Source organism: Neovison vison, chromosome 13 (genome assembly GCF_020171115.1).
Source record: "Neovison vison isolate M4711 chromosome 13, ASM_NN_V1, whole genome shotgun sequence".
NCBI classification, from domain to species: domain Eukaryota; kingdom Metazoa; phylum Chordata; class Mammalia; order Carnivora; family Mustelidae; genus Neogale; species Neogale vison.
In genome coordinates this window covers 41,873,004-41,898,529 of record NC_058103.1, presented here as the reverse complement: position 1 = coordinate 41,898,529, position 25,526 = coordinate 41,873,004, and the positions used below count along the sequence as shown (strand labels likewise).

Genomic DNA, 25,526 nt, shown 5'->3' with positions numbered 1-25,526 from the left:
CAAAGTATTTACGTCTGGGAAGTCTGAAACTAGATGCTGATTGTTTTTATAAACAATAAAGTCAGGGTGCCTGGGTGGCTCCGTGGGTTAAAGCCTCTGCCTTCGGCTCAGGTCATGATCTCAGGGTTCTGGGATCCAGCCCTGCATCAGGCTCCTGCTTCCTCCATTCTCTCTCTGCCTGCCTCTCTGCTTACTTGTAATCTCTGCCTGTCAAATAAATAAATAAATAAATAATCTTTAAAAAACAAAACAATAAAGTCACGTTAAAGGTTAGAACAAAAAAAGGATCAAGGGAACTTGCTCCCTTTGAATTTACTAGGTTAAACCTTCACGTAATTCCCTTCTCTGTAGACATTTTGTGTACTACACAGTAGTCAGTTACAGCAACAAATCTGGACCTCGCCTCCGAAAGTTAAGTAGGCTTATCTCCCTGCTCTGTTAAAAAAATCAAGGGAGGGACGCCTGGGTGGCTCAGTTGGTTGAGCGACTGCCTTCAACTCAGGTCATGATCCCGGAGTCCCGGGATCGAGTCCCACATCGGGCTCCCAGCTCCATGGGGAGTCTGCTTCACTCTCTGACCTTCTCCTCGCTCATGCTCTCTCTCACTGTCTCTCTCTCAAATAAATAAATAAAATCTTTAAAAAAAAAAAAAAATCAAGGGAAGGGGTTGCCTGGGTGGCTCAGTTGTTAAGCGTCTGCCTTTGGCTCGGCTCATGATCCTTGGGTCCTGGGATCAAGCCCCCCCGCCACCCCCCAGAATCAGGCTCCCTGCTTGGCTCCCTGCTTGGCAATAGGCCTACTTCTCCCTCTCCCACTCCCTCTGCTTGTGTTCCCTCTCTCTCTCTCTATCAAATAAGTAAAATCTTAAAAAAAAAAAAAAATCAAGGGAAAAAATTACAGGCTCTATTTTATTCTTTCATCATATTCTTCCTTCATTATTCTATGCATCATTGATTCATTTTTTAAAAAACCCTTTAGTGGCGTGCCTGGGTGGGTCAGTCATTGGGCCTCTGCCTTTGGCTCGAGTCATGGTCAAGAGTCCTGGGATTGAGACCTCCATCAGGCTCCTTGCTCTGGAGGAAGCCTGCTTCTCCTTCTCCCACTCCCCCTGCTTGTAATCTTTTGTTCCCTCTCTCACTATGTCTCTCTCTCAAATAAATAAAATCTTAAAAAAACAAAAACAAAGGGTGCCTGGGTGGCTCAGTGGGTTAAAGCCTCTGCCTTCGGCTCAGGTCATGGTCCCAGGGTCCTGGGATTGAGCCCCGCATCGGGCTCTCTGCTCAGCAGGGAGCCTGCTTCCCTCTCTCTCTCTTTCTCTGCCTGCCTCTCTGCCTACTTGTGATCTCTCTCTCTCTCTGTCAAATAAATAAATAAAATCTTAAAAAAAAAAAAAACAAAAAAAAACACAAACCCTTCAGTAAATACTTTTTATGTTAAGCTCCGGAAATAAAGTTAAAACACCATCCTCAGGAGTGCCTGGGTGGCTCAGTGGGTTAAAGCCTCTGCCTTCGGCTCAGGTCATGATCCCAGGGTCCTGGGATTGAGCCCCACATCAGGCTCTCTGCTCAGCAGGGAATCTGCTTCCCTCTCTCTCTCTTTCTCTGCCTGCCTCTCTGCCTACTTGTGATCTCTGTCTGTCAAATAAATAAGTAAATAAATCTTTGGGGGGTGAAAAAAAACAAACAAACACCATCCTCAGACCCAGAGATTTTGCAATTCAAAAGCAGATCAACAAAAAAAAAAGGTGGGGGGGGAGGAATTACAAGACAGTGAAATAGAAGACTAGTACGAAGACTAAAGGAACCCATAAAAGGTACCTAGTATAACCTGAAAGGCCAGGGAAGACTCCCCAGCAAAGGGAATCCTTTAGGCCCTGAAGTTCTTAGTACATTCTGAAAGAGACCCAGGGAAGTCAAGGACCCAGGCTGAAGTTGTTTGTGGACATTGGGTTGATGTGGCAGTCCAAATGCCCCAAGAAGTATTATCTATGGTGCCGTCATTCTGACCAAGCTAGTTTCATTTCCGGGAGATAAGGCTATTATCAGTAGAACAAGACCAATAAGCACTTCATTCTTGGCAGGTGATTACTCTCTTTGCAAAGTGATAGGGTGCTGGATCTCATTAAGGTGCAGCATCTTAACTCTTATCCTTAAATGAATTCTCTCTATTCTTGTGCCTAAGACACTGCTGCTGCTGACTGATGTGGATAACCACTATACTTTTGCTAGGAGCTGCACTGACACTGGGGCAACGTAGCTAAAGCCATCTCTGATGTTGTCTCCAAGTCCTGCATTTATCTGACCCTTGAACTCTGGGAAGACAGAGTTTTGGGGGTGCCTGTGTGGCTAAGTTGGTTAAGCATCTGCCTTCGGCTCAGGTCATGATACCAAGGTCCTGGGATCGAACCCTACATCGGGCTCCCTGCTTAGTGGGAAATCTGTTTCTCACTCTTCCTCTCCCTGTGCCCCTCCTCCCCTGCTCATGTTCTCTCTTGTGTGCTAGCTCTGTCTCAAATAAATAAAATAAAATCTTTTTAAAAATTTCAACTAAAAAAAAAAAAAAAAGACTTCACTAAATTTCCATCTCAGGGATTTACTGATCATAAAGTTCCAAGTGTCAGGGCACAGAACCGACAGAATTCGTCTGTGTCTACCATGTTGTGTTATATTACAAGCAAAATTAACGAAAGAGAAAGATTATGAAGTTCTGACCTAATGTAGTAGCGAGGATGGAGAAGAGGCAACAGACCTGAGATACATGAGAAAAGAAATCACAGAACTTCATGGCTTTTAACCAAGATGGAGTCGCTCTGGCTAAATAGGCCCTTACAGGTGGCCATGAGTATAAGATGGTAATGAAGCTATGGAAGATGATAACTCAAGGACATGAGAAGAGAAGTGAGCCAAGGACAAAATGATGGATAATATATATCTTGAAGACTAAGTAGAATAGTAGAATACTCAAGAGAAATATTCATAAAATATTATAAACCAAAACAGGGTATTCTTATAGAAGCTAAGGGAAAAGAAAGTCTCACGGGGAGAGGAGTCAAACAGTTTGAAAATGTACAGAGAGATCACATAGGTTAAAACTGAGATGTGTCCATTGGATTCATCAACCAAAGAAATTACTGATGTGTCAGGCAAGAGCAATTTCGGTCAAGCGGCAAAATCTAGACTAAAATGGGTTAAGGAATGATGGGAAGTAAGGAAGAGGAATCAAAAATAGACAACACTTTCAATAAGGTTATTTGAGAAGGAAAGGAAACGAAAGAGATAGGGTAGTCGCTAGAGGAAGAGATAGGTTGGAGGGAAGATTTACCTTTTTGGAAAGATGCTGATGGGAAAGAAAAGGAGGCAGGTCATTGAGGAAACAAGACCCCCTGAGGATGAGGAGGGAACAAAGTCCAGAGTCCAACTGGAGGGATTAGTTTTGGATTAAAAAAGAGAAGCCTTTCCCCCTGAGATAAGATGACAGGCCAACAGATGTATTTCTTTTCTCTTTCTTTCAGAGAAAAGAGAGGTGCTCAGATGTGGGGGTGGGATGGAAAAGGAGAAGCAGACTCCCCACTGAGCAGGGAGTTCCAAGCAGAGGAGCTTGGAGCTTGATCCCAGGACCCTGAGATCATGACCTAAGCAGAAGGGAGATGCTTAACCAACTGAGCCACCCGTGCGCCGACGTTATTTCTAAGAGACATTCTCCACCCACCCACAATCTCTAGTACAAAACTTCTTGGTGCTGGAGTTCGGAATCAGATGGAGAACAGGCATTTGTAATGTTAAGATGTGACAAGCAAGCTTTCTGCAGAGGCCATCTCATTCAAAAGCTTGGATAACCACATCTCACGTGTTCAGCTATATCAAATGCTCAGCTAAAATCAGGTCCTCAAATGCTGCTTTGTAGACGTATAATTTACATACCCTAAAATTCACCAGCTTTAAGTATACACTTCCTTGATTTTTATTTTTTATTTTTAAAGATTTTATTTATTTATTTGACACAGAGAGCAAGAGAGCACAAGCAGGCAGAGCAGTGTTGGGTCCCCCCAAATTGATTACCCCAATAATAGGTCCGTGATTAAAGGAGCAAGACTGATACAAAGCGAAGGTCAAGCAAAGCTTTATTTCACACCAAGCATCAAGAATCAAACTGGCCGGTCAGGGCCGTACCTCTTACAGAGAGAGGGCGATCCCTCCCTGCTTTTCAGTCTAACTTTTATAGAGCAAAGGCCACATGGTTGGGCCTGGCCACACACAGGTGGCTAATTGAATTACAATTCACCCCACAGTAACCTTAGAAACTAGCCCATCACCTTGGTAGCTAGGAGACAGTATGCGTCCCCAGTGATTGAATACCTCCACCTGGCCTGGATCACCCTTGTTCTTGGAGTTTGTTACGTGGGACTGGTTTGTGGGACTTGGTTTTAAGTAAGTTCCCCTGGCGGGGGTGGGGGGGGGTGGGGAGGCAAAGTCAATTTAAGTTTTACAACAAAATGACAGTTCAACTGGGGTGGGACTGCTCTGGCTGAATAGGCCCTTATAGCAGCAGAGGGAGAGGGAGAAACAGGCTCCCCACTGAGCAGGGAGTCCCATGTGGGGCTCAATCACACAACCCTGGGATCATGACCCAAGCTGAAGGCAGCTGCTTAACCAACTGAGCCACCCAGGTGCCCCACTTCCATGATTTTTAGTAAATTTATTAAGTTTATTGAATTATGCAGTCATCACCAGAGTCCAGTTTGGAAATCTCTCCATCACCCCAACAAAATCCCTAATGTCCATTTACAATTAATCCCTGGTTCCACTGCAGCCCTAAGAAATAAATAACTATTTTTAGCTCTATAGATTGATCTTTTCTGGACATTTCATATAAAATAAACCCACACAATATGTGGGTTTTGGGGGGGGGTGCTGGCTTCTTTCACTCAGCCAAATGGCTCTTAGGTTCATCCATGGCTCAGTAGGTTTATTTCTTTTTATTGCTGAATATACTCCATTATCACCACACTGCACTTTGTTTATCTACTCACCAGTTGATGGGCATATGTCCCTTTTGCTTTTGTTTGTTTGGTTTGGTTTTACTCTTTTTAAATTGAAGGATAGTTGACATGCCCCTTTGCTTTTGCTTCCACCTCTGCCCCTGAATGACAGAACATACACTGACAATTTCCCCCTGTGCTATCAATATGCCTACTGACAACTTTAGACAGTCTGGCACATCATTTTCTCTAGAAGTGTGAAGCTAGGCTTTGCCAGTTTTTTGGGTGAAGTATATAGTGATTTCTTGGTGATTCATGAGGACAAAGACATTATAATTAGACCCAAGCACTAGACTGTTATGCCCCAATAATGGGTCTGTGATTAAAGGAACGAGACTGATATAAAGCGAAGGTCAAGCAAAGCTTTATTTCGCGCCAAGCATCAAGAATCTAACCGAACGTTCGGGGGCGTACCTCTTACAAGAGAGGGCGACCCCTCTGTTTCACAGACTAGCTTTTTTTTTTTTTAAAGATTTTATTTATTTATTTGACAGACAGAGATCACAAGTAGGCTGAGGGGCAGGCAGAGAGAGAGAGAGAGGAGGAAGCAGGCTCCCTGCTGAGCAGAGAGCCCGATGTGGGGCTCAATCCCATGACCCTGGGATCATGACCTGAGCTGAAGGCAGAGGCTTTAACCCACTGAGCCACCCAGGCGCCTCACAGACTAGCTTTTAAGGGCAAAGGCCATGCGGTCAGGCCTGGGCACGCACAGGTGGCCAATGAGATTGTAACACACACAGGAAATGCCACAGTGATGCTAGGTGACCAATTGAGTTACAATGTACCCTAGTAGACATTTGCACCAGCCTATTACACCTTGATTGGGATTGGCGCCCAAAGGGCGGGGCTCATACTCTGGTAACCAGGGAGACGGTATGCATCCCCCCCACTGATCGGACGTCTCCACCTGGCCTGACCCACCTTTGTATCTGGGCTTTGTTAACTGAAGCTGGTTTCCTGGACTTGTCTCCAAGTAAATCCCCTGGGGGAAGGGGAGCAGGGACAGTTTCTAAATAGGTCCTTACAAGACCAGTGCATCATAAATATTTCCAAACCATAGACACCTTTGATAGGACACATGCCTGCCACATGCCACAAAAATTGTGCTCACACACTCCCAAATTGTTGCCACTACAGACTACAGTACCACAAAATAATGACAATGACAATGAAGACCACCACAATAAACCTCCCAGCAAATAAGGAGAATGGTGCTATTTAGGGGGACAACCCAATGAGAAAAATGACGTCAAACTATCAAACACCAAATGAGAGTAAAAGTGTGATCCTGATGTAAATATTGTCCATAAGCACTGATGCCCATGGACAATCAGCAACCGTCTCAGAACACTCTTGGAGAACTCTATGTACAGCCTAAATGGCATCCTTGAAGGTAAGAACTATCATAAAATGAATAACTGTATCAAGAGATGATTTAATCTTGTAACGTTTTGTTAAAAAAAAAAACTTTCATGGTTTAATATGCAAAAGTAATAAAGCAGGCTTAAAAAGCAACTCAAATAGCCATTACACAGGCCCCCAAACCATCAATCCTTGGTCTCTCTGCCTCATCCATAAGTTAAATCTGCCCCTCCTCATATTAGTCTGTAACAAATCTCAGGCATTGTATAATTTCATCCGTAAATATTTCATCACACAACTCTACCAGAGAATTCTTTTGTTAATAACATAACCACCATACCATGATAGCATCTCGAATACTTTAACCATCATTGGTGCATCTAAAATTTCCAGTCATTGTTCCTGTTATTTGAATGTATAACTTCAAGCAATAAGCCCAGATGGCAAAACAAGCTCTGTCAGATAAGGACCTGAGGAAGAGGGGCTCTGTGCGTGTCCTCGTGGAATACACATGGCAGTGTTTCTTCTCATTGCCAAGGAATCCTGTCGGGCTGGGGCTTGAGAAACTGAAGGGAATGCAAAAAGAAGCCCACAAAACGTATGCCATATGGACGTTACAGGATTACTGTCCCCCTTTGGTTATGAAATGACTAACTATTTTCAGCTAAAACGTGTGGGATCTTTTTCAAAAAAGGGAATATCTTTCACTCGCCAAGCATATTGATTAGAGACATCATCTAGACTGTCTGGGAATAGTTTCTCTGTAGCTGAACAAATCACACCCTTCAATGCACTGTGTAATTTTAGAGGCATCTTGTCACATTTATTTAAATGTTTTGGCTCTGGATTTTTTCCCCTTTAGGCGTGTCTGATGTCCACATTTATAATTTAGCTGTCATCTTTCTCAAAAGGCAGTAGGGGCAATAGAAAAAGCAATTCCAGGTTTTGTCACATACAACTGGTGTGAACATATACAACTTACTTAACCTCTCTGAGCAAGAATTATTTTTCATTTGTTGACTAATGAGGATTTGGGAGGATCAAATGAGATAATGGATTTAGCACTGTGCCTGCATGTAGTGGATAATCAAAAAATCCTAGCTATTGTTAATAAAAGAGGAATTTTCTAAGCAAAAATGTAGAATTTATCAAAAGTCCCCCCCAATAGCTTTTTTCATCAGCATTATTATTTCTTACTGATGCCTCAACAAAACCATAATGCTATTATGCATGGATCAGTTACCTAAGGAGTAAGCTTCCTTCCATCACTGCCTCAAATGTAAACAAGTACTTAGAGTAATATAACTGTAACAAATAAACACTCTTAAGTCATTCTATTGTAAACCTATTTTTTTAAACCAGATCTATAGCCAATCATTTCTATGTATTTTATCTTCTCAGAATAAAATATCAAACTTTTCTGTTTGAAACTAACAGAAAAAAATACTGAAAACAAACAAATAAAAGAGCATCATTCTCTCATTTTAGCACGATACAAAAAACTCCCAAGTCATTAGGCTTTATTCCAACCCTGACCTTGACTTGAGGTAAGAATACAAGGAACAAAAACTTCCATTTTTGTTCTTCCATGTATAGTCTCAGCATGAAATAATTTATAGTAGAATACTAATGAAATAGGATGTTGGTTCAGCAGACAAATATATTTACGCCCAATGTGTGGTTTATTAAAATCTTTATTAAATATTTTAGTCCATTTTCTCTGCCTTTACAAGTTTAAATAGTCTGTGAGTAATGGATTCTCTGATTGATAACTCAAGATCTTGCCATATCTTACAGTTAGCAATAAATTTTCATTATGTAGCTCTACCAAAATGAAGAGTGTGATAAATCAGCCCAGCTATGTCCTGACCTTAACACAGTTCCCGATACTATTCTCTAGTGAATTACTTCTCTTTCCCAAAAGGGGACACACCACCATAATTCCAGCTCATTGTGAGCTCTGGTTCATTTTTTGAAGTTTTATTACAATGTGCCATGAGCATTCATGAAATGTGGCATGAGAGGCCCACCTTAAAAGCACTATTGTGGTCAATCACACAGAGGGATAGCTACATACAACTCTAAAGCAATGTCACATGTGCCTTGCCCACTGGCTACAGGGTGAGCTGGGGGCAATTTAGCTGGCCATCTTTCCATATAATTGTCATTCATTCAGAAAACTACCAAAGTTGGGACCCCTGGGTGGCTGAGTCAGCTGAGTGTCCGGGTCTTGATTTTGGCTCAAGTCATGATCTCAGGGTCCTGAAATGGTGCCCTATGTTGGGTTCTGCACTCAGCAAGGACTCTGCTCCAGATTTTCTCTCTCCCTCTGATCCCCCCTCCACTTTCTCTTCCTCTCTAAAAAAACAAACAAACCACCCCCCTCCAAAATACGAGAGCCTACTCCATACTCAGTTCTAACTGGGTGCTGGTCTACAAAATCCCTGATCTCAGGGTGAAGGCACAGAAAATAAGAGATTACAAAAAAAAAAAAAAAAGAAAGAAAGAAAAGAAAAAAGAGATTACAGTAATATGTGTTACTTATTAATTATTTATCAAGAACCTTCTATATGCCAGATGCTCTGTTAGGCACTAGGGATACAACAGCAAGCTAAACAGACAGAAACATTTTCCTGTGCTATAATGTGCACAGAATGCCATAGAGGCCCAGATAAAAAAGATCTAAATAGACTGAGAGACCAGGAGGTGATACATCAGCAAAGTTTGGAAAGACAAAGAACAAAGATGCTAGATAAGGAAGGCATTCTAGGCGCAACCTTGGAAGTGTGAAGCCACAGGATACCTTTGGGGGAATTACTGGTAGGTTGATAGAGCTACTGCTTTATCTGAAAACTGTAGAATGTCATTGAAAGATGTAAAGCAAAGAGAGTGTTATGACTGTATTTGCATTTTTTTAAAGATTTTATTTATTTATTTGAGAGAGAGAGAGTGCATGAGTGGAGTGGGGGTGGGGCAGGGGCAGAGGACGAGGGAGAAGCAGGCTCCCTGCTGAGCTCAATTCTAGGACGCTGGGATCATGAGCTGAGCTGAAGGCAGATGCTTAACCCACTGACCCATCCAGGCACCCCCCTCCCAACCCCACCACCGTATTTGCGTTTTAGAATACTTACTCCACCTGCAGTACAGACAATGGACTGTGGAGAAGACCAGAGACTAACTAAGCAGGTATTGTTATAACCCTGATCACAAAGTAAGTATGGAATAGATAGGGTTTATACTTTATTATAGAACTTTGCAACTGATTAGGATAGGAAAAGACTGAATGAGAGGGGGCTAGGAGACTTCCACATTTCTAGCTACAAAGGAAACTACTTGAGTCATTGGTTCTAATGAAAACTTCATCGACCAAATATTGAAGAGCTTTTACGGTGCATTCAAAGACCTAAGATTAGGAAACCTTCCCAGCCACTCTGGACCCAGCACTTGTCTCTGAGGAAAAGAAGGTTAGTAATTCCTGAGCTAAGTAATTGTTAGCTTTCAAGAGGACTTTGAAGACTAAGAGTGAACAGTTTATCAATACGGGTTCAAGAGCTAGCTATTATCTTCATTTTGGTGACATAACCTGCAGAAGGAATTGAAAAATAAAGCTGCCTTATGACATCTGCAATTCTACTAAGTCTTGTACATTAGAAAAAACTACTTGGAGTCACTAATATAATTGAAACTATACAGCTCTTCTGACCATGTTTTCAAATAGAGTATCTGAAAGAAACAGCTCTAAGTTGTGATCAATGCCTTATTGCAATTTTATTGTTATTAAATACAAAATTTCGTCTTCTCCCAAATGGGGAACATTTAAAAACAAATTTGTTGTGTATATATTATTACTTGCTAATTCATGGTCATCATTTCTCTCATGGACTCACAATAGTTTGCAATTGTGTGTCACCACCAATGCCCTCCATTTCACCGTGGTCTATCCCAGTTTAAAAGAGGTGAACACAGGGGCATCTGGGTGGCTCAGCTGGATGAGTGTCCAACTCATGATTTTGGCTCAGGTCATGATCTCAGGGTTCTGGGATCTAGCCCCACATTATCACATCATCAGAGTCCCTGCTTAGCAGGAAGTCTTCTTGAGGATTCACTCTACATCTCGCCCCCCGCCCAGAGAGGGGGGGAAGTGGTGAACACAAATTGATCAAACTGGACACAAATATGATATCGTCTTTGCCTAACATATTTTGAATGGTAACTACTAATTATAGAATGAGGTTCAAACTCCACAGCATATCAATAAGGGGCTTAATGATTTGGACCCACCACTTCTTGCCAGTTGACAGCTACCCCTCTACCCTTACCAAATTTCTTATAAACTCTTGCCATATGCAATTGTCTCAACCTGGAACACCCCTTCTGTAGCTCAACTGGAAAACTGCCACTAGGCTTTTAGAGAGTTCATGTATTGTGTCCCACCTTCCCCAGAAAAATTTCAAGTTGTTCCTTGGTCTCTGCCTTTAAAACACCATGTTCAGGGGCACCTGGGTGGCTTGGTGTGTTAAACCTCTGCCTTCGGCTCAGGTCGTGATCCCAGGGTCCTGGGATCGAGCCCCGCATCGGGCTCTCTGCTCAGCAGGGAGCCTGCTTCCCCCTCTCTCTCTGCCTGCCTCTCCGCCTACTTGTGATCTCTGTCAAATAAATCAATAAAATCTTAAAAAAAAAAAAAACCACCATGTTCATCCAAGCATTAGCTTTTACCAGCAGTTTTAAAATTTTGTCTGTACATGTGACTATGAGCTCCTGAAGCTAGGAATTTTGTTTTATGTTTGTATTTCCAGTAACTAACAGAGCATCAGCTTGAATTCAAGAGCGTATGAATGGATACCTCTCTGAAGTGATTCCAACTGTTCCGCAGGCAACTGATTAGTTCCCTTCCTCCATTCTCCATTAATACTTTCTATATATTTCCAGACTAGTATTTATTACTTTATATGTCCATCTTCCCAGTATAGTCTTTCCTAGTCCTGTAGTTTCTGTATCTAGTGTATAATATGCCCTCAATAAACAAGGAAATGAAAAACTCAAAAGCATTCTTCTCAGACTTGGGGTGGCACTCTATTTAATACGTTTTTTTTTTTTTTTTAAAGATTTTATTTATTTATTTGTCAGAGAGAGAGGGAGAGAGAGCGAGCACAGGCAGACAGAGAGGCAGGCAGAGGCAGAGGGAGAAGCAGGCTCCCTGCCGAGCAAGGAGCCCGATGTGGGACTCTATCCCAGGACGCTGGGATCATGACCTGAGCCGAAGGCAGCTGCTTAACCAACTGAGCCACCCAGGCGTCCCTATTTAATACGTTTAATGCTAAATTCTTGATTCAAAAAGACCTGGACTTTATTGTTTTTTTTAATGATATGAAAAGACTAGAAAGATGGATCAAAACCAGCCAAATCAAATTCAACATAAAGAGGTGTAAGCTCCCAATTTCACATTAGGTTTTTATTTCCACTGGAGGGAGAACTGAATCAATAGCATGACGTGACTGGAAATAAAACACAGAAACCCACTGTTAAACAAATTAATAAAGCACGGCAAGCCAGCTCAGCCCTGTCATACTATGAACTCTTCAGACATATCTTGGATGTTGTATAATTTATGGGGCACATTAATGAAATAGGAAAATTCCAGAAGTGGGTAAATGGGCTCCTAAGTGGCCTGAAAACTACAAAAATGAGGAATAGTTGGAAAAATAGAAATGCCAGGCTTGGGAAAAAGAAGCAGGTAGAGCAGGGTAGACAACAGAGTGTTAAGTCAAGGGATGCAGATCCCACCCAGTTCAACTGAGTTTTGATTCTTAGTACTTGTACATCTTCCTCACTTTACAAATGAGGACACTTGAGGTTGAGAGGTTAATGGATTTCCTGAGGTCAGTCAGCTAACAGAGCTTGGACTTGACTCTGTCCACTATACCAAGCTGCTGGAAGAGTTTGACTTTCTTTCTTTATTTTTAAAGACTTATTTACTTATTTTTATTTTAGAGGTGGAGTAGAGGGAGAGGGAGACTTAAGCAGACTCCATGCTGAGCATTGAGCCCAAGGCAGGGCTTGATCTCACGACACTGAGATAAGGACCTGAGGTAAAACCAAGAGTCAAAACTTAACTGACTGTACCACCCAGGCACCCAGAGTTGGGCTTCTTTAAAATGATTGTCCTTAGAGCATTTTGCTCTTTTTTAAACCCCAGTTGTACTACCGAATGCATTTTCAGTACCTTGTAGATCCCAACTCGTCATGAGCCCTCTTCATCAAAGGAAACATTTGGGGAGAAAACTCTCAGCACAGTTGGAGAGGATAGTCTTGTATTAGGTTGGATTTCAGATTTGAAAACCTTATGGGTTACTTCATGTACTAAGATTTCAGAATCCTATGATAAATCATAATTATTTGAATTAATGCATAACTACTTTGTAATCATGCAGTGTAGTTTTGGCTCTGGCGTCAGACTGACTTTGAATTTCTACTCTGCCACTTGCCAGCTGAGAAGCCTTGGGCATGTTATTTAACTTCTCTTATCCTAAGCATCCTCATTTGTTAAATGGAGATAATAATACATAACACATAAAGTTATTGTGAGGGCAAAGAGCTAGAAAATAGAATTCAACAAACATGAGTCTAGCTGTGTGTATGGGAGTGGAGGAGATTGTCAAAGGAAAGGGTATATGGTAGGAAGAAGTGTAAGGACAGAACCATGAACACTAACATATAGCTGGTGCGCTGGGCTAAATAGTATCCCTCCAAAATTCTTGTCAACTGGAAACCTTATTTGGAATTTGGGTCTTTGCAAATATAACCAAGTTAAATTCGGTTAGGATTAAGGTCCTAATCCAATGACTGGTATTCCTGCAAGAGGGAAATTTGAATACATACAGATGCACAGAATGAAAATGATATGAAAACATGGGAAAGAGACTGTTAACATTCATAATACAGAAATGTGGGAAAGCGACCAGATGACCACAGAGACAGAGATTTGCTCTGATACATCTATGAACCAAGGAACACCAAGGACTGTGGGCAACCACCAGAAGCTAGTAAGAGGCAAGGAAGGATCTGTTAGTTACTGGAAATACATAAAACAAAATTCCTAGCTTCAGAAGCTCATAGTCACATTTACAGACAACAGAACACCAAGGACTGTGGGCAACCACCAGAAGCTAGTAAGAGGCAAGGAAGGATCCTCTCCAAGAGCTTCCAAAGACAGCATGACCTTCCCAACATCTTAATCTAGGACTTCCAGAGTCCAGAACTGTGAGAATAAATTTCTCCTGTTTTAAGCCACCCAGTTTATAGTACTCTGTTATGGCATCGCTAGGCAACTAAGACAGCTGGGAACAGTCATGGAAAACATAGGATGGGTGATAACACTTCCTAGTTTCAAAATTGTTGCATAATATAATCTCAATTGATCCTCACAAATACCTTGTGAAGTAGCAGTGAAGTTGACAGAAAAGAAGATGGATAAGCAGAAGTACTAGAAACTTGACAGAAGGTGGCAGAAGAAACAGAATTGGAACCTGAGGCAAGGGTCCAATTCATTCTAGCCCTGTTAAGCAAAATGCTTCATCCTTTTTCACTCTTTTTGAAGCTCCGTTCCTTATCACAACTCCAACTTCATCCTCTTATTTCAGGCAATTTGCTTTCAGGAAGATCACTGATCAGTAAATTCTACAGTGATTACATTGTCTAACCTCTTGCATTGTACAGCCTTAACTCTTACTATGATAAGACTTTATCCACATAAGTAATGAACACATAGTGCGGATGAACAGATCATTCCTCTTCCTATTGTTTTACAGACAAGGCAGCAAATAACCCCACTAACTCCCTTCTGCAACTTCAGCAGAAGAAAAGTAAAGCAGTGAAATGATAAACTTGTAAACAATCCATGTTACAAAATTCCGATTGTTTGCCCATACCGGCACAGAAAGATTTACTTTTCTCGGATTACACAGGTCCTCGGTTTTAAAGTCAACGGAAACCCCTGGTTCCATGTTCCCTCCTTAAAACACCCCTCTCTGTTCCTCCATAGATAGAAAAGATTCGTAGTAGACACCACTTTCACTGCTCTCTTTTGGATTAAAATTAAAACTTTCAGCGCAATGGCCGCCAAAAAAAAAGTTACTTAATCTCTCCGAGCTTCAGTTTGCACAGGTAAGAAACTAATACTTATTATCAGTATTTCCTGTGAAGCATAAACGATAGGCAAAACACCTGGCACAAAAAACTTCGCTCCAAAACTACACACAACAGTCTCCACAGTTCTCTGTGAAGCCTCCGCCCCCGGCGCTATGTGGGGGCGTGGCCAGGGGAAGGACCCGCTTAGCTCCGCCCCACTCGGGGCGTCCGGCGCGCCTGATCGCTTCCGTCCTTTATTTCTCCGCACCCTAATCAACGGCCGCCTGTGTCTCTTCTTTATTAGTACCGGAGACGGGAACTCCTGCGAGGATTTTTCCTCCAACGTGGAGAGAGGCAGAGCCTGGGACAGCCCAGGCCCGGCACGCCCGGGCCACTCGAGGCCCCCGCCTTCGCCACGCCCGAGCACTGTCCTCCCGTCCCCGCCCCTCCAAGAGCAGAAACTTGTGGGGGCCGCGTCCGAGCGCCCCTTTTTACCGTGGTCTTCACTACCATGCCGCTGTATGAAGGCCTCGGGAGCGGCGGGGAGAAAACGGCAGTCGTGATAGACCTGGGAGAGGCTTTTACCAAGTGAGTGGCGACGGCGATGACTGCGGTCGTCCTGAGGGGAGGGTGGGTGGTCGAGGCCCAGCCCGGGTTCTCTTCCCAGGCTCGCGGGGCAGGTTGTCACATCTCCAGTTTTTCCTCCAGTACCTCCGCAAAGTACGGCTTTTTACGGCTATGCGAATCCCGGGGATACGGCTCTGATTCGTGGAGAGGCCCAAGAGGCTTCGGGAGAATGGTTTTCAACGTCGCCCCAGATCGAACGGACCCTTTGCTGTCATCCATGCAGGGGATGACAGCGATGGCTTAGACCCCTATCCGGGGCTTGTTTGCTTAGGAAGGTAGCAGCCGAACTGTAACGTAAACATTTATTAAATGGGAGGTCTGTTGGTACTAGAAATTCAGATGTAAGGCCATTGCTCCCCAAGAGTAGGAAGTCATTTAGACGGAACACATGAACAAAGAGGTGCAGTCCTGTAGGTAAGACTCGAGATCCTTTGGTGCCCCCGGCCCCGAATTCTTAGATTAGGAAATTTGACATGTTTTAAAAGGCAACTTGTAAACACTAGAGTAGCGTTTTTCAATCTTTTCGATGGCATAGATCCCTTTGACGACCGAAAGAAAGCCACAGATAACACAAACCTTAAAATAATTTGCACACAGTTTCAGAGGTTGGCAGACGATCACAGTGGTCCTTGGACTTCAGGTTGTGAACCCTTGTACTGGGCTTAAGAGCAAAGTAACTTGCAGAATTGCCTCTTATATAGATATTTGAAATAGAAACATCTGAAAAAATTATAGGTATCTGAATATTACCTAGTATGTAGTAGGTATTTGATAATTATTTGTTGAATAAGTTGTCAAAACTGCCACATTTAAGTATTGGGCCTCAGGTGTTCCAGAATTGGATTGATCAAAGTCTCATTGGTCCTTAACATTCTCTGACTTTTCTGTGTAAGATCCTCCCTTATTTATGTTTTCTTATATTAGATGCTTATTTTAATAGCATAAGTACTTTGAGACTGACACCTAAAGATAAATACTCTAGTTATGAAGAAAGGAGAAGCAGAAAGTTACCATACAGGAAAATGATTATGGACAAATCAAGAGGAGGGTGAGAATCTGAACTTATGAAGTAAAAGAAAGAAATTGATGTCAACCATTGGGTTGCGTCTGGGAAATTTGAGGAGCATTGGTGCAAGTAAACACTGAGATGTGACTAGAGCTATTTGGACGTAGGAGAGCAGTACTGGAAACTAGGCAGGACAAGAAGAGATCATGTGAAGGCTAAACTTACATGGTGATCATTTTTAGCAGCATTTTTAGGAGTATTGTTTTACTAATATGAAACATATGTGCAAATACTTAAATACTCAGGTGAACTATTTCTTTAAAGATAAAATAATGCAGTTTTGAAAATAACAATGAAGGGGCGCCTGGGTGGCTCAGTGGGTTAAAGCCTCTGCCTTCAGCTTAGGTCATGATCTCACGTCCTGGGATCAAGTCCTACATCGGGTTCCCTACTGAGCGGGGAGCCTGCTTCCTCCTCTATCTCTGCCTGCCTCTCTGCCTACTTGTGATCTCTGTCTGTCAAATAAATAAATAAAGTCTTAAAAAAAAAATAACAATGAAGACTATAATAATATGGGCAGAAGCTTATTGTATGAAGTTCATGATGTATGGACAGTGCGATTATGTCAGATATGCATAGTGTAAAAAAATAGACCAAAAGGAAACCCAGAAACATGGAAATTAACATTAGAGTGATGGAATTATGAGTTACTCATGAATTATATAAATGAAGGCATATAATGTAGTCAAATAATCCAGGGTTGTAGAGATGTGTTGCCCAAAATTCAGGTATAATTTAAAACTGGGGGACTCCTGGGTGGCTCAGTTGGGAAAGTGTCTGCCTTTGGTTCAGGTCAGGATTGAGTCTTGCATCGGGCTCCTTGCTCAACAGGTAGACAGCCTACTTCTCCCTCTGCTTGCTGTTCCCCCTACTTTTGTGCACATGCTCTCTCTCTTTCTCTGACAAATTAATAAGTAAAATCTTAAAAAAAAAAAACAACTGAAAAAAAGTACAGGCTGATCTGGTTTAATATGCTGGTTTATTTCTATCACTAATTTGAAACAATTCTTTTAGCTGTGATACACAATTATGAATAAAGATGGCTTTAATTTTTTCTGTTTCTTTGTCCCTTTGAATACATCAGAGATGTTGTTTTTGTGACCACAGCTTTAAAACAAATGCAGAAAAACTTGTATCTATGACAAATACATAGAAAGAATGTTATAATAACTTGAATGTTTCAATTTTCTATTTATTTGCAGGTGTGGTTTTGCTGGAGAAACTGGTCCAAGATGCATAATTCCTAGTGTGATTAAAAAAGCTGGCCTACCTAAGGTATTTAAAGATTAAATAACAATTTAGCAAATAAAATGCTATACTATGGGACGCCTGGGTGGCTCTGTTGGTTGGACGACTGCCTCCGGCTCAGGGCGTGATCCTGGAGTCCCGGGATCGAGTCCCACATCAGGCTCCCAGCTCCATGGGGAGTCTGCTTCGCTCTCTGACCTTCTCCCGCTCATGCTCTCTCTCACTGTCTCTCTCTCAAATAAATAAATAAAATCTTAAAAAAAAAAATAAATAAAATGCTATACTATAAAATATTTCTTAATGTGACTTCAAGTAAGATTGATTAAAGCAGCTAATGTGACAGATCAGGAATTGTAGAATAGTAGAAAGAATAATTTTGCATGCCATAAAATTCACGTGTTAAAATAAAATACAGATGCTTCTGCCATAACTTAATATTTGTAGTCCTAAAAAACCTCCCTTCAGTCACAAATAGAAGTAGGCTTATGGTGGGGCAAACCATATAAAACCCGTGTAATTTTGTAATTACAGCACTAACAAAAGCAGTAACTGATCCTTCAGGAAAAAACTGGAATAGCTTTGGTTTGCAACTGAGAGTGGCTGGAGGCTCTCTTGGTGATAATAAAAATAAAATGGAATAATAGATTGAAAATGTTGGTCTGTGGGTACTGAGCCAGTGCAGATGGAGGTGAGTTCTGAGCCAGTGGGGCTGTTGTTAGGTGGAACCAAGAGGAAATGCAGCCCAATAAATAGTCATGAAAGTGTCTGCTTTAGGAAGGGAGCCCTTGCTACAGAAGACCATTCAAGCGTTTGAAGATTTTATTTAATTATTTGAGAGAGAGAGTGAGAGAGCACATGCGTGCCTATGCACCAGCAGGGGGAGAAGCAGAGGGAAGGGAAGGAGAAGCAGCCTCCGCACTGAGCAGGGAGCCCTGTGTGGGGGACCCTGGGATCATGCTTGAGCCAAAGGCAGACACTTAGTGGACTGAGCCACTGAGGTGCCTGCCCTCATTTAAGTTTTTGAAAAATAGATCTGAAAGGATGCCTACCTGTGTGGCCACTGAGTTGATGACTTTTATTTTTCTTGATGAAAGGTGTAACTGCTATCATTTCAGCTCCTCTTGTCTCACATGAACTAATACAGATTTCACATTATATAGATATTATCCCCTTATTTGCAATGGAAATGTGATACTTGATTTTATAAAAGTGCATATTGTAGCAGAATAGATTAGTATACATCAGTTCATATTTGGTATTGGGATGCATCTTTAAGAGCAAATGAAATATGTTGATTGACAAATCTTTTTAATTATGCTTGATAAGGGAATCATTTTATTGATTTCAAAATTTTCCAGGAGCACCTGACTGGCACAGTTGGAAGAGCATGCAACTCTTGATCTCAGGGTCATGAGTTTAAGCCCCACATTGGGTTTAGAGATAATTTAAATAAAATTTTTTAAAAAATTAAAATAGGGTGGGACACCTGGGTAGCTCTGTCAGTTGAGTGGCAGACTCTTGATCTCAGCTCAGGTCTTGATTTTAGAGTCACGAGTTCAAGCCCCATGTTGGACTCCATGCTGGGCAGGGGGCCCACTTGAAGGAAGGAAGGAACGAACAAATGAATAAATGAAATAGAAAGATGCAATTTTTTTTCTGCATATCCTTAGATAAGCTAGAAATACAGTAGATACTTGTGGTGTGGTATTCAAAAATGTGATGGAACTTCCTGTCTATTCAGTTTTCATGTTCTTTAATCAAGGTTAATGTGATACTTGATAAATTTCTAGGTAGATTCCTAACTGGACTTAGAACTTTAACATTCTTATTACCACTTTTCTTAGTGCTTTCAGCTTTTATACTCAACTTTTTTTTTTTTTTAAGATTTTATTTATTTATTTGACAGAGAGAAATCACAAGTAGATGGAGAGGCAGGCAGAGAGAGAGAGGGAAGCAGGCTCCCTGCCGAGCAGAGAGCCCGATGTGGGACTCGATCCCAGGACCCTGAGATCATGACCTGAGCCGAAAGCAGCGGCTTAACCCACCTAGCCACCCAGGCGCCCCTTTTATACTCATCTTGAAGAGAAAAATGTATGTGAAGATTAATCCCTACAATCCACCATATATGGTTTGGAACCGTCTTTAAAATCATGAAATTGTTAGAGAGGAGAAGGAAATTTGGGTAAATTGGAAGGGGAGGTGAACCATGAGAGACTATGGACTCTGAAAAACAATCTGAGGGGTTTGAAGTGGCGGGGGGGTGGGAGGTTGGGGTACCAAGTGGTGGGTATTATAGAGGGCACAGCTTGCATGGAGCGCTGGGTGTGGTGAAAAAATAATGAATACTGTTTTTCTGAAAATAAATAAATTGGAAAAAAAAAAGACCTAAAATAAATGGAGCAGCACCTCCTTCATGGGAAAAAAAAAATCATGAAATTTGCTTAGCTAATGATCTTTCCATTAGAAGAGTAACAAAGAGAGGTCTGCCAATGATGCATTAGAGTACTTACAGCGTTCTGAGCATCATATGTGAAGTTATTGTTCTGTATTGGTGTTGACTTAGCATTCATGATCGGGTAGTCTTTGTTTATACTGATTTTACCACATGTTTATGAGCATGTACTTGGTGCCTGGTACTGTCAGCTGAAGGAAGATATATCATAAGCAACCAGAAACACTTCTTGCACCTTAAGAGTATGTAGTCTAATGGGAAGGTAGACATTTTACAAGTAATTAAGTAAAGTAATCTTATAAGAGGGAAAGTGTCATTGCTTTGGGAGTGACTTACAGGGACTAGACCAAGTCTGGAGTGTTTGAGGAAGCTTTTGATACTTTTTAATCTGTGATTTTGATCAGTCCTGCCAAAATGGTAAGTCCAGATGGAAGAAGAATGTAAATGAGCATAGTTCTCTACTTGTTGACCCATACTTTTATGCCTGCAAACCAAAAAGTTCTGTCATCTTAGCTAATTCTTAAAGGTTCCTAATTTAAGTGATTAATTTATATTTAATGTTTGCATTTATTCTCAATAAAAATTACTTTTTATTTATTACCAGAAAATGCAGTAGTATAGTAAATAATCATATTTTATTTCATTATACATTAATAAATAATTTTAATTTTTTATAGCCTATCAAAGTTGTTCAATATAATATCAATACAGAGGAATTGTATTCCTACCTAAAAGAATTCATCCACATACTGTATTTCAGGTAAGATGCAGTTGTGTTTGGTTTTTTTTTCTCCCAGCTTTTGTGATTACGTTTTCCTAATGCCGGTCATAGTAATATTTGGTTGTATTATATCGGATACAAAAAAAAGTGGACTTCTACTGCATTTTCACTTGCGTATTTTCAACCTTTTCCAAAATGTATTTGAAGACTAGATAATTGGCAAGCATTGGGAAATACTGAAAACAAATTAAATGTTCATTAATAAAGGCAGTAGATAATTAAATTATTATATATCCATATAGTGAAATATTTTACAGCCATTAAAAAAGTTCTATATCATGTAGTAATGCAAAAGGTGTCTTATTGTATTGATAATTGAAAAAAGCAAGTTTCAGAACATTTATGGAATAAACACTTCTGTTAAAATCCATTCATACACATGGACAGTAATGACATTATGCAAACTGCTACAAGTGATAGTTTCTGGGTAGTAGAAGTGTAAAGTGTTTGTACTTTCCAAGTTATAAACTTCTGTTACATTTGGAGTTTTTTGAGAATATATTACTTTCGTAGCCTAAAGAAAAAATCTTTTTAATGGCTCAAGTGTTCATTCATACTAGACTATAGCTTTTGTTTCCTGAGATAAATGAAGTAATAGATGTAAAGATCCTGACACAGTACGTGGCACGTAATAAGAGTTCAGGAATGTTACTTTACCCAGGTAATAAAATGAAGATGTCTTTTTGTCATAAAACATCTTGAGCTAATATAATATAGTTTCTCTATTCTTAACAAAATTGCATTATGTGCCAAAATAAATATCAACTTTTATTTACTTTCATAAATAAAAACTATCACTTTCCAGGCATCTGTTGGTGAATCCTAGAGACCGCCGAGTTGTGGTTATCGAGTCGGTACTATGTCCTTCCCACTTCAGAGAGACACTTACTCGGGTTCTTTTCAAATATTTTGAGGTACCCGTTTTTTATGTTGTTGTTTTTTATAAGTACTAAAGTTGAAACTAAAAGGTCCTCATTTGGGCCCCTGGGTGGCTCAGTTGGTTAAGTGTCTTCCTTTGGCTTAGGTCATGATCCCCAGGGTTCTGGGATCCAGTCCCGCATTGGACTCCCTGCTCAGTGGAGAATCTGCTTCTCTGTCTGTGTCTGTGTCCCTCCCCCCTGCTCATGCTCGCTCACTCTCTCTTCCTGCCCCTACTCTCTGTCAAATAAATAAATAAATATTTTTGAGAAAGGTTAATTTATTTTAATTTCCTTCATTATATATATTACACAGTGCATTTGAGAAACCAGATGAGAGTAAACTCAAGCCATTTTATTTTATTATTTTTTTAAAGATTTTTTTAAAAAAGATTTTGTATATTTATTTATTTGTCAGAGAGAGAGAGAGAGAGAAAGAGAAAGCACAAGCAGGCAGAGGCAGAGAGAGAAGCAGGCTCCCTGCTGAGCAAGAAACCCCGCATGGGACTCGATCCTAGGATCCTGGGATCATGACCTGAGCTGAAAGTCAGACAATAACCGACTAAGCCACCCAGGTGCTCCCTCCATGCTTTTTACAATGTCTTTGCATAGAACTGTCCCCCTCCCCTGCCCTCTGACACAACCTTTAGTTAAGGGAAATAGGGACATTTTATTTTGGCATTTCGTTATGAGGATTTTCATATTTTGATTGAATATTTATCTGATATTTGAGGTATCACCAGATGTGGCAAATTCTTGCTGAAAAATGTCACACAGAGTTAAGGCTTTTTATAGCTGTTCAATTTAATTTTAACTGCTATATTATGTTTTAAAAATAGAGTTCATAGTATAAATTTTGCAAATAAAGATAATCAAGAATCTTTTAATTTTCATTTTTTTTAAAGATTTTATTTATTTATTTGGCAGACAGAGATCACCAGTAGTCAGAGAGGCAGGCAGAGAGCTGAGCAGAGAGCCTGGGGCTCGATCTCAGAACCCTGGGATCATGACCTGAGCTGAAGGAAGAGGCTTTAACCCATTGAGCCACCTAGGTGCCCCTTAATTTTCATTTTGATGGCAAAGACACGTCTTTATTTTTTTTTTTAGCATCTTCGAATTCATATTTCTGTACCTCTTCTTTTAATTTTTCCCTCCAAAAGAGAGAGAATGGGGCACCTGGGTGGTTCAGTAGGATAAGCCATCTGTCTCCAGCTCAGGTCATGATCCCAGGGTTCTGGGATTGAGCCCTACATCAGGCTCTCTACTTGGTTGGAGGGAAGCCTGCTTCTCCATCTCCCTCTCCCTGCTGCTCCTCCTGCTTGTGCTCTCTCTCTTTTTCAAATAAATAAATAAAATCTTAAACAAAAAAGAGAGAACAAAAATTAATAAAAATGTTTTCTAATTGTCATTTTGGAACAAAACAACTTAAGGGAATTTAAAGAGTGTTTTTATTGTATATTTCCATGATTGTGTAAATTCAGATAAATCAACAAACTAGTTCTTAGCACCATAAAATGGTTGAAAAGGTATCATAAATACAATGTTACTGTGAATTTTTTTCAAGTGTATTTGAAATATAAGGTAACATCTTCAACTACTCAGACTTGTGGTTTTGTTGTTGTTATTGTTACTTGGCTTTATTGTTTTCTAGGTTCCATCTGTCCTGCTTGCTCCAAGTCATCTAATGGCTCTTCTGACGCTTGGGATAAACTCTGCCATGGTCCTGGATTGCGGATATAGGGAGAGCCTGGTGTTACCTGTATCTTTTTCTTTTGTTAAGCAACTAATTTTTTAGTTTTTACTCTGCTTTAACATAATTAGGCTTATTATAAGCAGTTTTCATGGAATGTAACTATTTGTGATTACCATGTACAAATATGAATTTGCATGTGGAAAAAATTCACAGAATTGTGAGAAATTTTATAGAAATTACCATTATGTCTTTAAAAAAATAATAAGTTCTTTTTTTTTTTTTTTAAGCTTTTATTTATTTATTTGAGAGAGCATGAGAGAGGAGAAGGTCAGAGGGAGAAGCAGACTCCCTGTGGAGCATCGAGCCGATGCCGGACTCGATCCTGGAACTCTGGGATCATGGTCTGAGCTGAAGGCAGTTGCTCAACCAACTGAGCCACCCAGGTGCCCAAGAAATTAGCATTATGTCTTGATCCTAGTACATACTCCAGGGGTCACACCTCATGAATATCATGTTCAGTTTTTTGTTTTTTTTTTTTAAAGATTTATTTATTTGACAGAGATCACAAGTAGGCAGAGAGGCAGGCAGAGAGAGAGAGAGGAGGAAGCAGGCTCCCTGCTGAGCAGAGAGCCCAATGTGGGACTCGATCCCAGGACCCTGAGATCATGACCTGAGCTAAAGGCAGCGGCTTAACCCACTGAGCCACCCAGGCGCCCTATCATGTTCAGTTTTTAAGAGGAACATTAGTTAATTAGGATGTGTCATGGTATTTCTAAGAAAAGATCAGAGTAATTGGAAAAACTGAAATGAGAAAGTTAAGAAAAATTAAAACATGAAAACTGCCTTCAAATGGCTGAATGGCTTGCTGTGGAAAAGTGAGTACATTTTTTTCTTCTTTCTGTTTGCAGAAGCTAACATGGAGCCCGTAGGGCATAGGGTTTATGATGTTGGTTTTGGAATCAAATATACATGTAAGTGTAAATCTTGGCTATGCTTCTGACTAGTTGTATAATATTAGTCAAGTAATCTCTTTGGGCCTCAGTTCTCTTATCTGTGGAATGGGAATTAAAATAATTCCACCTCATGGAGAGGGCCTTTTGTGACTTGAGTGAGACAATGTATGTAAAGTATTTAGCATATGACCTGGCATGTGATAACTTGCTCAATAGTGCTCTAGTTTTTATATCATTCACCACTGGGAAGAACTTTCTACCAATTCAAGCTGTCCCAAGATGGAATTAGAGACGATACAGTGGTGCATTCCTTGTCATTAGAAGCATGTAAGCCAAAATGTTAACAGTGACATTGCTCCATTGAAAAGGACATTGCGGGGTGCCTGGGTGGCTCAGTGGGTTAAAGCCTCTGCCTTCAGCTCAGGTCTTGATCCCAGGGTCCTGGGATCGAGTCCCACATCGGGCTCTCTGCTCAGTGGGGAGCCTGCTTTCTCCTCTTTCTCTCTCTACCTGCCTCTCTGTCTACTTGTGATCTCTGTCTGTCAAATAAAAAAAAAAAAATTAAAAAAAAAACTTTAAAAGAAAAGGACATTGAAGTGCATAAATGTACTCTTGGGCAGTTTTGAAATCTACATATGTATTTATTAGAAGAAGTACTTGGGAGAGTGAAGTCAAAAATCAGTAGCTCCTAAAGAACTAATATAGGGGGGCGCCTGGGTGGCTCAGTGGGTTGAGCCTCTGCCTTCGGCTCAGGTCACGATCTCGGGGTCCTGGGATCGAGCCCCACATCGGGCTCTCTGCTCAGCAGGGAGTCTGCTTCCCCCTCTCTCTCCGCCTGCCTCTCTGCCTACTTGTGATCTCTCTTTCTCTGTGTCAAATAAATAAAATCTTAAAAAAAAAAAAAAAGAACTAATATAGGTAAATAGTTTTTCAAAGATAGAGTATTTTGCGTTTGAATTTCCTCACAGCCATCAACTGAGCATCCAACTCTTGGTTTCAGCTCAGGCTGTCATCTCAGGGTTGTGAGATCCAGCTCCACCTTGGGCTCTGAGTTCAGAGGACGCCTAAAACTCTCTCTCCCTCTGCTCCTCCACACTTCAAATAAATAAACAAATCTTTAAAAAAATATATCTTGTAACAATCCTGCAACATAGGTGTTATTTTCCTTGTTATATAAATGAGAAGATCAAAAGTTGGGGTAAATGGTGACCCAGGGTCATATAAGCATATAGCCAAGATGTATAACCCATGTTTTTTTTCCA

The 25,526-nt window shown here is 40.8% G+C and overlaps 1 protein-coding gene across 1 annotated transcript in view; it reads left to right on the top strand.

Annotated features, from left to right (window-relative positions):
• The first annotated feature begins 14,924 nt into the window (after window positions 1–14,924).
• ACTR10 (actin related protein 10) overlaps window positions 14,925–25,526 on the top strand; it is a 29,443-nt gene continuing 18,841 nt past the window's right edge. Inside the window, exons 1-5 of the mRNA XM_044230363.1 lie at window positions 14,925–15,115; window positions 17,423–17,495; window positions 20,598–20,680; window positions 21,507–21,615; window positions 23,270–23,377. Coding sequence (XP_044086298.1) covers window positions 15,039–15,115; window positions 17,423–17,495; window positions 20,598–20,680; window positions 21,507–21,615; window positions 23,270–23,377 — 450 coding nt within the window. The 5' untranslated portion in view covers window positions 14,925–15,038. The remainder of the gene's footprint in view (window positions 15,116–17,422; window positions 17,496–20,597; window positions 20,681–21,506; window positions 21,616–23,269; window positions 23,378–25,526) is intronic.